This window comes from Diospyros lotus, chromosome 4 (genome assembly GCF_014633365.1).
Source record: "Diospyros lotus cultivar Yz01 chromosome 4, ASM1463336v1, whole genome shotgun sequence".
Classification (NCBI taxonomy): domain Eukaryota; kingdom Viridiplantae; phylum Streptophyta; class Magnoliopsida; order Ericales; family Ebenaceae; genus Diospyros; species Diospyros lotus.
Genome location: NC_068341.1, coordinates 10,054,427 through 10,070,753, shown reverse-complemented (window position 1 = coordinate 10,070,753; position 16,327 = coordinate 10,054,427). Strand labels below are relative to the sequence as shown.

The following is a 16,327-nucleotide window of genomic DNA, read 5'->3' as shown; positions in this document are numbered from 1 at the left end:
GGGTAGCAACTAACTATTAATAAGATTGATTGATAATCCGATTGGGGCGAACTAAAAGCTGATCCCAGTCGCCCATGTATGTAAAAGATATTTGTTTTTTTCACGTTGTATTTGTGTGTGTGTGTGTGTGTGTGTGTGTCTGCGCGGTGATGTCAACCTGTCTTTGTGGGCAACGCCTTTCCCCTTTCTTCTGTAGTCCTTTCTGTAACCCCAACAGCACCTCTTTGCTTTTGTCCAAATTTTAATATTAATACGATCATTATCCTAATTTTAATTTTAATATTCATTCTAACATGATGTTTATTTTTCTGTAGTTAATTTTATTTTTATCTGGTGCAATTACCTAGCTTTTGCTACTAATTAATTAATTATTCAAGTCTCTAATTGTTTCACTACACTACCAAAATGAGAGACAGTACCGAGGGATACTCCATCGTTGATTACCATGAATTCTGTAAAAGAAATGTCAATAATTCTCATTAATTTTAGGTTTCCTTTATTTCCCCAGCTTGATGATGATTTTACCTTATGAGGTATATATATAATTAAGAAAATGCTCCCTTTGAGGAGAGAAATTCTAAAAGTTTCAAAATGCAAAGATATTTATCAACCTTGTAACTTTTTTATTCTCGAGCCTGACCTGACAGCCTTCAAAATGCAGCGATATTTATCGACCTTTTGCAGATGATAGCATCTGAGTAAAGTAGTTTTTATACAAAAATCTCGGGACAACTTTCTGGGGAATGTGAAAGCCCACTGGTGAGTGAGTGAGTGACTGATGGATTGGAGAGGGCCGGGAAGCCCATCTTAATAACTTCCAAAAGCGCAATGAGTGTTACGGACTTTTTGGGTTTGAAAATTGTTACTTTGTTTTCATCATCGCATGTTATTTTGATAACTTTTCGTAACAATTTGACAGAGATGTCATTTCAATCTCTCTTCAAAGAAAGAGAAGCGTGAAAGCAAAACATTAATTCATGGGGGGTTAAAAATATAAAAAGATTGTAAGTAAAAATGATAGATTAAAGTAAAAAAAAACTTAATATTTTCATAAATTAAATCTTTAACTAGGAGAATGATTGAATGAATCTCACAATGGACAACTTATATAGATATAATTTGGGTTGGGTAACTTTAAATAGGAGGTGACGCATCCTTTAGAATATAAAGGTTAGATGAAATTCTTATCATCCACGTTGGTGACTCTAATGAAAATTCAATTTTGTGGATACCTCTCCTTTCACTCTCACAACCTTTAGCACCATTTTTCCCACTCTTTGGATCTTCATTGCAAGTTGGAGATAGGCCAATCCTCTTGCTCTTGAAATAGATATATATCTCTGTTCATGTGGATTCCTCTGCCCAACAAGACAATAATAATAATAATAATAATAATAATAATAATAATAATAATAATAATAATAATAATAATAATAATAATAATAATAAGCTATCAAACTCAATTCTATTTAACTTCTACAAACAAATATTACTTTGCCGAAGAAATTAATATTTTGTAATATTCATGCATTTTAAAGATTAAAATTATATATAAAATAATGCTGCTCACTGGTGATTATATATTGAAAACAAAAATGTTTATCAAAATGAAGAAAGAGGTAGAGAAATATGGATAAAAAAGAAAAGAAAAGAAAAGAGATTTGATCGGATCCATTGCCAGTTGCCACGTCATTCTAAAACATTTTCCGTATAAGATTCTTTCTATAAGAATACCATTTTCTCGGATGAATAAAGTGTGGAATAATTTCCAGGCTGTGTTGGACAAGAATTATAGTGCATGAGCTGAGTGTGGACAGAGGAGGTCACTTGCATTGCACCTATCCAACGTATGGTAGCACATATTCTTCTTTCTGCCTTCAATCAACTCATCAATTAATGAAAAGGATATTCCAAAACAAATTTTATATATGAAAAATGTTATTGATAAATCATTGTGTATATTTTAAATTATATAATGATGTATCAATGTCTAAAATGTCTTCATCCAAGATGCAATGAGGCGCAATAAAGCGAAAGATATGTATGTCATTTATATATCTTGTGTTACTCAAAAAGTACATAAATGATATATAAATAACATCACTCTTTTATAAAAATTTCAATTCAGAGTACTATGAGTCAATGTATAGCAAATCCAATAAAAAGATAATATTTATAATGATTTATTGCACATCATCATATTTCGTTAATAAATATTTCTTCTAACTCATCGCATCCCCTCTTAGGAATCTCCTTTTATTAATTCTATTTTCATATGACTATATCACATGAAATTTTCATAACAAATCTTGATTATATAAATGCTCCTGATCCCTTCATTTTTATTAGTAATTTAATTAATATTATTAGTAAATTTGTACATCACATACACGTTTGCTAGTTTATTTGGATTTGGCTAGAACAATTAGGCATACACGATGAAATACCATATCTATATTTATCGGTGACAATTATTATCGTCATCCTAATCCTTTTATAAAAAAAATATGAGAAGTTGAAAAGAAAAAAAAAACATTCGTTAATAAATTTGTCCTTAGAAAACTATATGAAACTATAATTTCCAAATAAGTAATTGCACACGTGGAATTATATCACAAAAACTATTACATTCAAATAGCAAACTTCAAGCAGCCTCTACAATTTTTAGTAGTATTAGATAAGATAACAAAAATTTGATAATTCAAAATTTCCTTATCCTAAAGGCATCAATTTTTGTACTACATGTCTTGAAAAAAAAAAAAAAACTAAATACCCGTTTAATTGCCAGTTAAGCAATTGTAGGCATGGGCAAGGGATGGAAGGTTATAATATTCAAATAAAACCTATTAAAAATCTTATATTAAAAACCTATTAAATTTGTGATAAAAAAAACTATTAAATTCAATATATTAGAATTCAAATAATATATAAGATTTTAGTATGAAAATAAGATAATTAAAAATTTAATAATTTAAATTTAAATTTTACATTAATTTTAAAATTAATAAATTCCTAAAACTGAATATAGATAATTAATTTTAAATTTTAATTTTAAATTTAGAAAATAGATTTCAGGATTCTCAATTAATTCTTGAAACCGAGGAACCAAGATTAGGAGAACTGTAGGCAAGCTCAATTTAAGGTTCAATTGTGGTTGGTTCTGTTTTTTATTGTCTCAAAAGGATCAAATTCACAGTGAGAAGATCACTGCTGACAGTTTTTACGAGTAACCAAGAAGAGAAGTATCAAAAAAAGGTTGAGTTTCAATAAAAGTTACATCTATAAACACGTATAGAATTTCTGAAAATGAGGATAATTTTCAGAGTTTTTGGATGTGTCCCTTGTTCATATTCCTAAATAGCACACCTAAAAACATGAGAAGAAAGACACTACATTGGACTTTGATTTTAGAGAAGTTTAAAAAGAACTCGATTAATGAAGTAGGCAATAGTTAAAATTACTTCCTTCTAAAAAAAATTTGGAAACATGATGATGACGTAAGAGGGTTCAGATAATATTGAGTAAATGTCTAATTTTTCTTTTAGCAACTCCATTTTTAATTATGACAAGTGTAATTTGTGATGAGCAGACAAGAATAGACTAATCCCCTTTAGAGATATCACAATCTCTCCTTAAATAGTATAGTCCATTTCATTCTTTAGCAACCCCAATCATCATCCCCAAGCCCAGTTCTTCAAAAACACAATCATGGAGAGAGAAAACAACATGATAATTAGGGTTTTTGGTCAACTAGTAAACAAAAATAAGGTTGGTAGAAAAGTTAGGGATATGAAAAACATTTTGAATAGGGAGTCATGCATTGATAGTGCGTATGAACGAAAATAAAGACCAACCTAGAAGGGTAACCAAAATTAAAGACCAGCTTTCTGACAGTCCCTTCATATGCTAGAGATTCAAAAGTTTCAGGTTTGTATTGTGCCTAGGTATAATCCATTTCAAACCCAACCGCGACTATGTTTTTCATATTTAAAATCTGGTGCAGTATATTTGTTTCCCAATATCAATTTTATGACCCCCTGCACTAGATGACCAAATACATGGATCTTGACCACCACCAATGATAGTTGCATTCTGATATCTGTCATATACACCAGTCCCGTCCATTGAATAGATGGCTTGTAAGAATTAGCTCCTGAAAGCATTAATCAAACAAAAAAGGCAAGGAAAGATCACTAACACAGTCAATTGCATTTGACAACAAAATAAGAGTAAAAACTGCAAACAAAAAGCATAAATTAACCAGAAGAAATACATCATTTAGAAAAACCCACAAACAAAAATACTAAGCCGCGGATACACTCTTAGATCAAGTGGAAGAAGCCACAATAAAATGTTAAAACTAGTCAACATGAAGTGCTAATACAACCAATGCCCAAATATAAAATGGTTGTATAGAGATAAACTTGTTCAATCCTGAAAGTGAAAGTGGCAATCATTTGATTAGTTTTCTATATCAACATTGACAACCCCAGATCTGTATCAGACCAAGTAATGGAAGAATTCTTTATTCGTACTTGTCATGCATGGAAAAAAAATAGAAATGCTTCACATGATAATCACATAATATTTGGGGCATTCACCAGTCCATGAAGCCATCATGGAAAAATAAGTGCCGGAGTCAGGTGGTAATTTACTAATTTTCAGATTTCTTGGCACCAACATGTCACAATTAATTCCTTTTCATTCTTTTTCTTCTTTTTATTTTTACTCAACAAGGATCTATTGCAATTAAGAGATTCATCTTCTATTTTTTTTTTTTTAAAGAATCAAAATCTCTGAAAACTGAGTGACTAGGATAAAATTGATTCCCAACGAGTCAACAGCGTATGTTAACTTTCTAATAGCTTTCTCCTATTTCCAATCAAAATACTGACCATGCACAAATAACAATCAAGCCATCAAGCGAGGATTTCAAGCAATTGGGTTGTTCTGGACTAACCTAAAATACATCACAGAAGAAGAAATACCAAATCACGCAAAAAGCCAAAGAGAAGCAGAATAAGCCAATTCACGTTTAATCAACACACAAGAACCAACTATCCATTCAAAAAACCTGTGTAGCAGTAAACAGTCCGGTCAAGAACACGAACCTCCGCTATTACTTCCTCTGCTTTTGCCTGAATCTCTCGATAAGTGAAATGAAAGAACCCAAGAGAAGCAGAATAAACCAATTCACGATTAAACAACGGAAGAACCAACAATACATTCAAAGAGCCTGTGTAGCAGTAAACTGGCCGGTGAAGAACGCGAACCTCCGGGTATCAGTTGCTCTGCTTTTGACTGAGACTCTCGATAAGAAAAATGAAAGAGATATACATACACATAATAGAGTGGATGATGGAAAAAGGAAACAAGTAGTGAATGAGAGAGAGGGCCCGCGGGGGGGTGTTTGATGAACGGGAAATTGGTGTTTTGGGGATAATAGAGTAGCTTTGGGTTGGAATTGGTGACGGATGATGAGCGGAATGCGGGTAGAAATTCGCGTAGTCTTGCTGGGGCTGCTAATTGGGATCGCAAAATGAAACTGAAAGAGTTCAATTGCTGAGGTTTGGAATTGGAATTCCATTTGGCGACGGATTCATGGGAATTGCTTCGTCTTCTGCGAGGTTGCCTGTCGGTCAAGCTCAAGACATGGGGAGTGAACTGAAAAGGGAGCGGAGCGGTGACGGACGGTGAGGGTGAGCTTCTCCTGCTCCTGTCCGCTTTCGTAACAGAAGAATTACCCGCCTTCTGGAGTGAAATCTTTTTTAAAAGGGTAAATGAAAAAAAAAAATTATGTTCAAATTTATTTTTTCATTTCAATTTTAATTTAGATTTGGAGCTGGATCTAGGTGTTTGTGATTTTGTAAGGTTTTTGAATCTTGATTTAGGGTTCAATTTAAGTAATTTGTCATTGTTCTTTTTAAGTCTTGATTGTAATTGAGGTGAATTTGCTAGCAACTAAGATTAATGAAATTAAAATATTACTAATAGCAATAAAACGACATCTATTATTATTATTATTATTATTATTATTATTATTATTATTATTATTATTATTATTATTATTATTATTATTAATATTGACATCATATTTAAGATTATAATAGGTTATTTATTTTTTTTAAAATACAATAATCAATTTAAAATAGAATCTAAAAATACAATAACTTATTTAATCAATTTAATCCCAAGACCGCCTTAGAGTGATTTATTTAAAACTTCACTCTTTTTATTAGCATATTAAAATAGAAAATACATCAACAAGAGAAAGATGGGAAAAATTTTCTTTAAAATAATATATTTATATTTATATATTAAGAGAAGTATTAAGAAAGTCAAGTACTCGCATCCATTATGGCGCTCAAAAGTTTTGTATGCATGTTACTAATTAAATTGAAATGTATAGATGTGTGTGTGCATTTTTACATTTAAACTTGCATTAATAATATATTGAAATCTGTCTTAGATTTGTGTTACTACCTTACTATTTAAGCAAAAGCTTAATTTGCACCTTTGCTCTCCAAGTCTATTTGTCATGCAAAATGTGCATTTTATGGATTTTTCTTCCTCATATTTTTATCAAATAATACAGGCTTTTTTATGTCATTCATTTTTGACTAATCAACTATATAAATCTTAATTTGTTAATTAGTGTTATTTTCTGTAAAACTCTTAAAACTGATACCATTACCACTAGGCCTAAGCCCACGTAAACTTATTGAACAATTGTACCGTAATAGTTACATTTAATGAATTTGATTGAAACAACAAAAACAGCTTGAAAATACAACACTACATAACACAGTTGCACCTCTGCAGTGTGTGCTGCTCAAACATAAAATAAACCCGACAGCTCCTCCAAAACTCAAAGGGGAAGAGGAAAAACACAACAAAAAAAATAGAGGCGGCAAGCAAGAAACGATGGATCATCTGAAGGACCTCTGGATTTCTTCCAGAGTCCTTCCCTTGGTCTCAGGCACCCAGATAGCCACAAATGCCAATGTAAAACCGCACAAAACCATGTAAATGGTAAACGTTCCTGTCAAAGATGAAGGCCAATTATACAAATCAAGGCCACAACATCAAAATGACACTGAAAATTTGAAATTATGTACCACTGCATCTGCATATCACTATAGCCCGTGCGGTGAGGAGTCAGAATTCATTTTCTTGTAGATAAAAAGCGCTTCTATAAGCTTCTTTTTTTTTGTGGTATTTAGCCAAAATTGAAAAGCATTTTCATTGAAAGCAAAAGTTGCTTTCAGGTTGTGATCCTGGAGATCATTGTAATAGATATCCATCGAATGTTATGAGGTAGAAAGCCTGTACAAGGGGGAGGCCTCATTCGACCAAATGACACTAGAGAACATCGAGTATCCTAGAGGTCCTAGAGAGCTTCTCTAATAGAAGTCGAACTCTTTCTCTTTCTAGTAAGATGAGCCTCCCATTTACTAAAAACTCAAGCTCCTCTGGTGTCGTGTGTCTAGTGAGTTGTGAGACTATTCTACTGGTTTATGCAAGTGCATTTTATTTATCAATCATTGCATCTTGATCAAAATTAATGAAAATTGGACAACAGGCATCTCCATATATGTGTGTGCAAGCATAATCACATGATTTGTCGTATGAAAGATAGAAAGCAAACCTCCTGAACTCCAATCCAAAAGCAGGTTTGCAGTCAAGGTAACCACCCAAGCAAACAACCAGTTGGACAATGTTGCTATGCTACCAGCAAGGCCCTTAATATTAACTGGAAGAATCTGCAACAGGAAAAACAGGTAAGACAAGCAAGTAGGCCATAACAAATTGCAGTAAGCCACAGAGCATAAACACAAATTTTGGTCATGAAATGGTCTTTCACATTCACTTTGGTCTAAATTTATATAATGAGTTAATGGCATGTTAAAGGGTGGAAGTTAAATTGCAATATGATGTATGAAAATTGTATACATGATTCTACAACAATGAATGTATAAACACAGGCCCAAAGATATCAACAGTTTCAAACATGTTATTGAAACCAGACCAAACCAGCCAATTAGACCAACCAGACCGCATCACCAAGTCAGTCTGGTTTGAGAAAAAGAAAAAAAAAAAAATCAGAGATGTGTATAAACTGGTCAAAACTTGCAGCTTTTACCCATCCACACAAAACTGGCTAATACTAATTTTTATTTGAAGTATTGAATACCCATAATTTTCAGAGATCTTTTTTCTTTAACAGATGGAAAAATTAGTCTATCTGGAAAAAAAACACAAAAAATTAAGATTTAAACAATCTGACTCCATTTTGTTAAAATCCCCAATCTCTTGGCTAAGTGCAACTCTTTACTTCAAACCTCTAGCCTCTTTCTTTATAAAAGACACCTCCATAAGGTCATAGTTTTGCCTCCATCACCAATTACTTGTATCAAACTCTATTTGCATGTATTATGATGATGCAATATGGACATCTTAGTTAATTTTTCTATTTTTAATTAGCTTGTAGCAAGAAAAAAGAGGTTGTAATCATGAAATTTGCACATTCCATTAGTAGTTCATGCATTTTTACATTGTTTTAATATATTTATATAACCAGAATCATGACATTATTATATTATATATATAAGTTTTTGAACCAGCGGTTCGACTACTAAACCACCAGTTGAACCAGTGAACTAGTTACCTGGTCAGTTCAATGACAGGCCCAGTTTTAATACCTATGGTTTCAAATGCTTTCTCCTTCTTCTTAAGGGATTCTCTGAACACTGGAGGCTGAAGTGTTTAATGTTATGTTCCTTTGACGTTAAAAAAGTAAAGAAAAAGGACAAAACAAATATTTAACACCAACAAGCTGTTGTTTCAGTTATATATTTCAGCAGCTTTGACAGAGCAAAAAATGTAATTACAAGATAGGTCATATATTGGGTACCTCAGACATTATGACCCATGGAATTGGCCCCATTCCAAGAGAAAATGCAATTGTCATTCCCTGAAAAAGTGAAAAAAAAAAAAAGAAGAGAAGTTAACAACGTTAAGACTAACCAAAGAACTCAAATGACATGTTCAGCCAGGATCAATTTTGATGGCATGACAGTCAGAAATACATACCAAGACACCAACTACTGCTAAGATGCCCAATATGGTATAAAGCGTAGAATCATTTGATACAAAATCCTGACATTAAAATGGAAGAAAAAAAGAAAAATAAAACAAAATAAAATAAAAAAGTTATGATATAAGAAGAAACAGAATATTTGCACACAATTTACAATTACGAGAAACTAGAAATTGACAAAATCCACGGCTATCCTACCTTTATAAAGAATGAAACTGCAACAACTAGGAGGCTAATGACCAGCCCAGAGGAGGAGATCTGCAACAAGAAGTCAAACATTCCACTTCATTTAGGTCAAATGACAATATTTTAACTTGCAGACTAGGAAAATTTGATTTTTTTCTCAAACTCACAATGAGTAAAATTCTGCGGCCTGTTTTATCAACCAACCATGTAGCGACACCAGTTGCAACAACCTAGATATTGCATAAAATCTTGTTGATGACTTTAGGGGGCAAAAAAAATAGTATTTGAATTGTATGGAAGAAAATCTGTTACAAGTGATTCTTCAAGCCATACCTGAACAGCCCCAAGTCCAAATGTTGCAACATTACTTGATGAAATCCCTGATCAAAAAATTAAAGGAAACTAAACCATCTATCTTTTAACTCAATTATCAGTATTACTATTTTTACCTTGTCAAAATCAATGTATTAATGATGAAAAACAATTAACTTACACATAAAACCAAACCAAAATGGTAGTTCTTGTTCAGAGAATATCAACATGCAACTAGCAGTTCCTTCAAGTTTGCTACAAACCTTTTTTTAGGCTTACTTTGCCTCAAACTTTTCAAGGTCCAACTAAATATTTCTAAGGGCCCACTTGATAACACTGCTTAATTTATGGGTTTGCTTCTAGTTTTATGTTCAACTTTCATTTTAGGAAAATGAAAACTGAACATGAATGTGTAATGCTAACAAGTGCCCCAGGGGTACAGGTAGTCAATTAAAATGCATTTAATGATGAAGTCTTGTCTAAATTAATGTGTATTCACATGATTTAATTACCCTTATCATGGTGAGAAGAAGTATAACAAATACACATTATTGATGTAATTTTTACATTAAATATATTTTTAAAACAATTGTGTGAAAAAAGTTCATTTTAACTGTATCAAATACTTCTTAATGGGTGCCCCAAGGCATGCCTTAGCATTACCCTATTTGATAACGTTATTTGTTTTCAAAATTTTGAAAACAGAACATAGAGCCATATTAGATAAAAGAGTAAATTCCACTGCCACCATAGTTGTTGCTAGAGAAGATGATCGGCTATGGATAAGGTGCAAACCTACCTACCTCTCTCTATTTCCTCAACTGCTGGATTCCAATGGAACCCAACCTCCCTGGACTAGTGTCACGACAACACTCCTTAGTAGCATCAATTTTAATTTTTTCATCATGCTGTAATTCGTAGCCTTATTTTACTGCTTGGATTTCCTAGTTACTACTGTAATTTCTAGAATAGTTGATAGCAGTTTGTTCGCCAAGGATTGCCCATGTGTAAAGGGGCTAGAATAGGACAAAATATATTGTTACAGCCGTTGGAAAGGAACGGATTGCCTGTGGCAGTGACCATCCCACTGAATATATCACCTCCAAGCCCCTCTTGGAATGGTAACAAAGATCAATAGCAATTCTGAATTCTCTCTCTACTGTCTTTCTCTCTCTCTCTTTCTCTCTTCATTCTCTCTGTTTTCCTCTGCATAACAGATTGCATCTTCCTAATTCCATCTAAATTAGGAGTGCAATCCTATTGTTACTTCACTACCGTAACAACTAGGTTAGAAGGTAAAAGGCACAGGGGTACTTTCTGCCTTTTTGCCAAACCTTAGGGGTATCAAGAGAATTTACCCTAGATAAAAATTTTGTTTATATATTTTATAAGAAATACAAGTGTAACAAATCAGTTTCCAAAATTGGAAATGAAATATCTAATTTCAAAATTGGGTATGCATTATGAAGGAAAGCCTTGGTAGCAACAGTAAAGTTATTCCTTTGTAATTGCAAGATCATGGATTCAAGTTATGGAAACATTCTCTTCGCCAAAAAAGCAAGGGGAAAGCTTTATATAAATAAAACCCTCCCTTGACTCATAGTGAGAAGCCTCGTGCACAGGATACATTCTTATATTATTAGTTATACTTAGTTTTTCTATAAAAAAAAAAAAAAAAGAGGCAAAGAAGGCTCAAGCAACAAAGACTTCTACAGACTTGGCTATCTTCAGCAGTTAGAGCAAAAAGAGGAGCAAAAGAAGAAGATAAAGATGTTTTTGCTGGAGCCTCCAGCAATTACACCTTATATGGCAGTGATTGGAGACACCAACAAAGCCTTATTTTGCTTTGGCCAAGATTCAAGCTGGTGACCACAAGCTGGGCACATATGTTCAGCCAGGAAACAACTGGCATTTTCAATATAAACAAACAAAATGATTTAGTGTGTTCTTTTTTTCCTGGAAAAAAATGGAAATACGTTTTGGTTATTCAAAAATAAAACTCCTAATCAAACAGTGTTCCTGTTTCTTTTTCCAATATTTTGAATGGAAATAGAAAAATGAAATCCACGGAAATTTCAAACAAGGCCTAGGATTGCAGTCTCAGTGGCCTGGCTGCCTCTATGAGGAACAACTAATCATGTGACAGTTCCAACTTCCAAGTGCTGAAAAGCAAGCATGAAACCAGACTCAGATGAATGATACTTCAGTGACTTTGGAAGACAATCCCAGAGAACAAATGGTAACATGGCAATCCAGTTAGTACTCACCCGCAGATTCAAAAATGGTACTGGAATAGAAGAGAACACCATTAATTCCAGTCAACTGTTGCAGGATCAGTAATCCAATTCCTATCTGCAGTGTATCAGGTAATAGGAAAAATAAAGGTCAGAAGCAGTAATTTGTCACATTCAAGAAGAAACAAGTGCAGAAGAAAAAATAAGAAAACTGAACTTTCTAGTGACAGACAATACCATAAGAGGAAGCCAGTATCTTCTTTGTTTGAGATCTGAGAAACGTATTGTAGTTCTTCTGCTAGCTGATGCTACTGATCTCTACACAAGGAAAATGCTTTCCACCATCATCATCATCAAAAACCTTAATCTCACTAGGTGAAAATATAAAATTAAGCACAACACAAGTGTGTTCAAATAAGAAATAAGTAAAGTGCAAACTAGGAATACATAATTGCAAAATATAGGCATACAAAGACATAAAGATAATGAATGATTAATCATGAACTTGTAACAGGCTATTGTTTATCAATAACTTAGAAGCAGCATGGATACTTTAGCAGTTAGAAGTAATTTGAGTCAGTAATACTTCAATCCTTTGTTTTTAGTCATTTGGCAAGATGGGCACCATTTTGATGTAAACTAGACATTGGACCTCAAACTCTCCCTTCAATGGTGGGAAATACCTCAAGCCCACAGCTTAACAAAAATATAAAAAGTGATGCTTTTACCTTGATTTCATTTACTTCAACAGAAATGTCGGCTTCAAACCCCCGGAGCACTTGCAAAGAAGCTTCAAAATCTTCTGTCTTTCCCATTTTTGCCTGGATTCAGCAAAGAAATTTGTTTCAGTGACTAACTAAATATCCAACCAGGAAGAAAAACCCTGTTGCTCCTTGAAGCTTACCAGCCACCTAGGGGATTCAGGAATGAAAAAAAGGCCGGGCATCAATACAAGGCATGGCAATATTCCTGAAATAAATAATGGAAATCCTGGTAACCTTGAGATGCACATTTAAGATAGTCAACAATAATTCTTTCCATTAAAGGGAAAATGTGCATCATGCTTTGGCAATTACATGAAAGCTAACTGTGTGAAGCTGGGCATAGGAAAATTAATGTTGCAGGTGTTTAACTGAAGTTGAAACATCCATTCATTTTCAATGAACTTGATGTGGATAACCCCTATGCTTTTTCTTTGCAAGCATTTCAATGATATGGGTCACTAGATCATCTCTTGACTAGATTTACCAGAGTTTAAACTAGTTTCAGGTGTAATGGCATGCAATGTAATTAGACAAACCCTATTTAGTAATTGAACCATTTATAACTTTAACAGTTCTCCTTCCATAAAATATTAGAATTATGATAAGGAAATCCATAAGCCCCCAAAAAAGTACTTTTTGAAACAACCATCTTGCAAATGGATAACAATGTTCATGGTATGCATTTAGAGTGGCACGTACAAAGTCCTCTAGGAAGTAATGATAAGCATTGTGATGAAAAATCATCTGAGACAAAAAGGGGGAGAGAGAGAGAGAGAGAGAGAGAGAGAGGAGTCCTTTTTGTTTAATTTATTTATTTGGGGGTTGGGGGAGGGGGGTTTAAGGCCTAAATTCCTTATGATGACATGTAAGGCCTCTTTAATAGTTTATTGGGGCCCAGCTGACAGAGTTGCATTGTCCCAATACGGAAGTGACTTGAGTGCAGGTGGCTCCTAGTCATCGGGCTGCGGTGCAGGTGGATGGTTGACTTACAGACCTACAACCAATGAAGCCACCTTACCCACAATCATATGGTGCAAAATATTGTAGAAGCCGTTCGTGATTGGTCAGGACATGGACTCCTCTTCTCCCAGAAGGGAAAGGGGGCAAGATCACTAATGAAACCGTTGACTTTAGCCTCCAATCCAGGGCTAGCAAAGTGTCATGATTGATGAAGTGAACTTGGGCAAGGGGATCCAATTCAGAGGGAAACATCTCCTACTCAGGTCTGGGAATATAAGAAAGCATCTTTTAGCAAGGCAGGTTGTTCTCAGGTAGTTCCTCAGCTTTGCTGCTAGAAGAGTACAAAGGGTATATTACGAGTGAGCGGAGGAAATTACCTTATGGCTCTACTTTGAGTTAAGGAATCATGTTCATTCCTCTCGTGAGGCCGAGTTAGTTCCTTCCAAAGAGAGGCCCTGCTAGCCCAACAAACTAGCTCACGTTGTTGTCTTAGCCATAACTCTGACAACCCAAAGTTCCACATGGCAGTCCACAGTATTGAGTTTTAAAGAGCTTAGCCATGCCAGGTGAGGGTTGTATATAAGCTAAATGGTAAGTGGCAATACATGCACCCAAAGTGGGGAAAGCAAGATTGCTTGACATGAGCATCTTTAAGTGAACCACTGTTCATTAACATCAATGAAGTAAATTAAGATAAGCAAAAGTCCTATTTTGTTAAATACAATGTTTCAGGTTATTCAGAGAGATTTTAGTCACCAAACAAACACATTGGAAACAAATTAGAAGGAATTAATAAAACAGCATGAATATACTGGATAGTTGCCAAGACACGAAAGCGAGTGCTTTACCCAGAACTGCCAGCACTCTCCAATTTACAAAAAGACCCAGCAAGTAAGCCAGCATTATTCCAATTGTGACTGAGAGCTAAACACCAAAAATAGAAAGGGAAAAAATGGGTAAAATCAGTGGTTTTGGTAAGTGCATAGAGTATGAGAATAACAACTCAGAGAGTAACCCAACCTGATTAACTGAACCTAACGCCCCTCTCATGTTGTGAGGTGATATTTCAGCAATATATACAGGAACCTATGGTTAAGGAAATAAAAGTATCAATTTTCTATGATATGTAATTCTCACAGACAAATTCATTTAGGAAGGAGCAAATAAGCACCAAATGCTCACCGTGTAAGAGATTATTCCTACACCAAATCCTTCCAACAATCTTCCCATATACAGAAAAGAAGAATCCTACTCAAACACGAAGCTTTATCAGTTAGTCGAGGTTCATAATAACATCTTGTAAAAAACTCTGGCTGTTCTAGTTACAAGATCATTAGAAGAACTCACTTTAGCAAATGAAATGCAAAGCCAACCAATAACATTTGGGATGGATGCTATCATCAGAGACTGCAATTTAACAGAAAAAGAGAAAAGAGGACTTAATCATCAGAACGAGTTCATTAACAAGACTTAATTACTGCGAGAATCAGTTGAACAGTATACCCCTTTTCGCCCAATGTACTCTGCAATCTGACCACTGGCTGTTGCCCCAACCATTGCACCCACGTTTGATAAAGAACCGAACAGAGAGAACTAACCAATAACTAGAATTAGCAATCACTAGTCACAGTGAAACAAATACGAAAGAAATAAAATGGCAACATTAAAAGACCAAGTTTTTATCCCATTACATAGAGTCGACTACATCCACTTCATGAATTCCAACTTTTCATTCTTTTCTATGTATAGTGCCTACATAATTAATATCAAATCTACGTATTTTTTCTCCATCTTCCACTACCTCTTTTTGCTAAATATTTGTTTCATTATTTTAATAAAAAAATAAAAGCAGTAGAAATGTATCCTTACCGCGGATACTGAAAGTCCTAAATCCTCGGTGATGGCCGATTGCGTAGGCGAAGAATACCCATTCTGAAAGAAGACAGAAATCATCACTAAGCCATGGAATTACGAAGCTCTGTTTGACTGCTAAGAAAACTGTGAAAAACAAATTGAAAGAAAAGTTGGGCTTACAGTGAAACCAAACTGGATAGGGCCCAAGGCGACGATGAGAACGCAGGCGACAACGGAGATGGAGCGGTCGCGAATCCCCTGAGACGAGCTCATCATACTGGACTGCCTCGATCCCAGTTTGTACCAACTTCCGGTGTGAAGAAATGGCTTCTTCAGATCCCTGGCTTCTTCAGTCTCCTCCCTGAAACTCATCGTGCCCAACTCTCGGTCCCTCTCCCCTTCGAATTTGTGCAGGTTAGAGAGAAGAAATGAAAGAGGGGAAACACTTGGTTTTCGCTGTATAGTGAGGCTCGTACAGTGAGTACCTTTCAGAATTGGGTCCAGAAGAAAACGAGCAAGAAGATTAGAGAAGAGGGAGTCTATCTGGTTGAGGCCTTGACGGTTCGGTAGAGCAGATGCACCTGAGAGGGAGAGCGAGAGAGGTGTTTAATAATGCACGTTGATGATTTACAAACGTGGAGATCGCATCCTCATGGTGGATGAAGTACAGCATGACTAGTCGAACCGATGTTGCACGGAAACATAAAAATAGGTATTTTTTTAAAAATATATATATAAATAAGATTCGAAACGAGAATAAAAAATATTTTGAAAATATTTCTAAAATGAGAAAACAGTTTCTATGAGGCGTTTTCGTGTAATATAGCATCAAACTTCCTCAAATGAGGCCCAATCGAGCTTCATTTGGGATGAAGTCCATCCCAGATGAAGCCTAATGTAGTCATCTCGAATAAAGT

The 16,327-nt window shown here is 34.5% G+C and overlaps 1 protein-coding gene across 1 annotated transcript; it reads right to left on the bottom strand.

The window, feature by feature from the left end:
• Positions 1–6,682: 6,682 nt before the first annotated feature.
• Positions 6,683–16,043, bottom strand: LOC127800225 (sugar transporter ERD6-like 6). The gene is made up of 18 exons (XM_052334715.1): positions 15,591–16,043; positions 15,426–15,488; positions 15,060–15,149; positions 14,904–14,963; positions 14,739–14,804; positions 14,577–14,642; positions 14,405–14,480; positions 12,737–12,801; positions 12,561–12,653; positions 12,070–12,150; positions 11,866–11,950; positions 9,620–9,666; positions 9,454–9,516; positions 9,299–9,358; positions 9,094–9,159; positions 8,915–8,974; positions 7,649–7,763; positions 6,683–7,042 (listed from the first exon to the last, which is right to left on the bottom strand). The coding sequence occupies exons 1-18, from the start codon at positions 15,780–15,782 to the stop codon at positions 6,930–6,932; spliced, it is 1,461 nt and encodes a 486-aa protein (XP_052190675.1). The 5' UTR covers positions 15,783–16,043; the 3' UTR covers positions 6,683–6,929.
• Between the last annotated feature and the right edge of the window lie 284 nt (positions 16,044–16,327).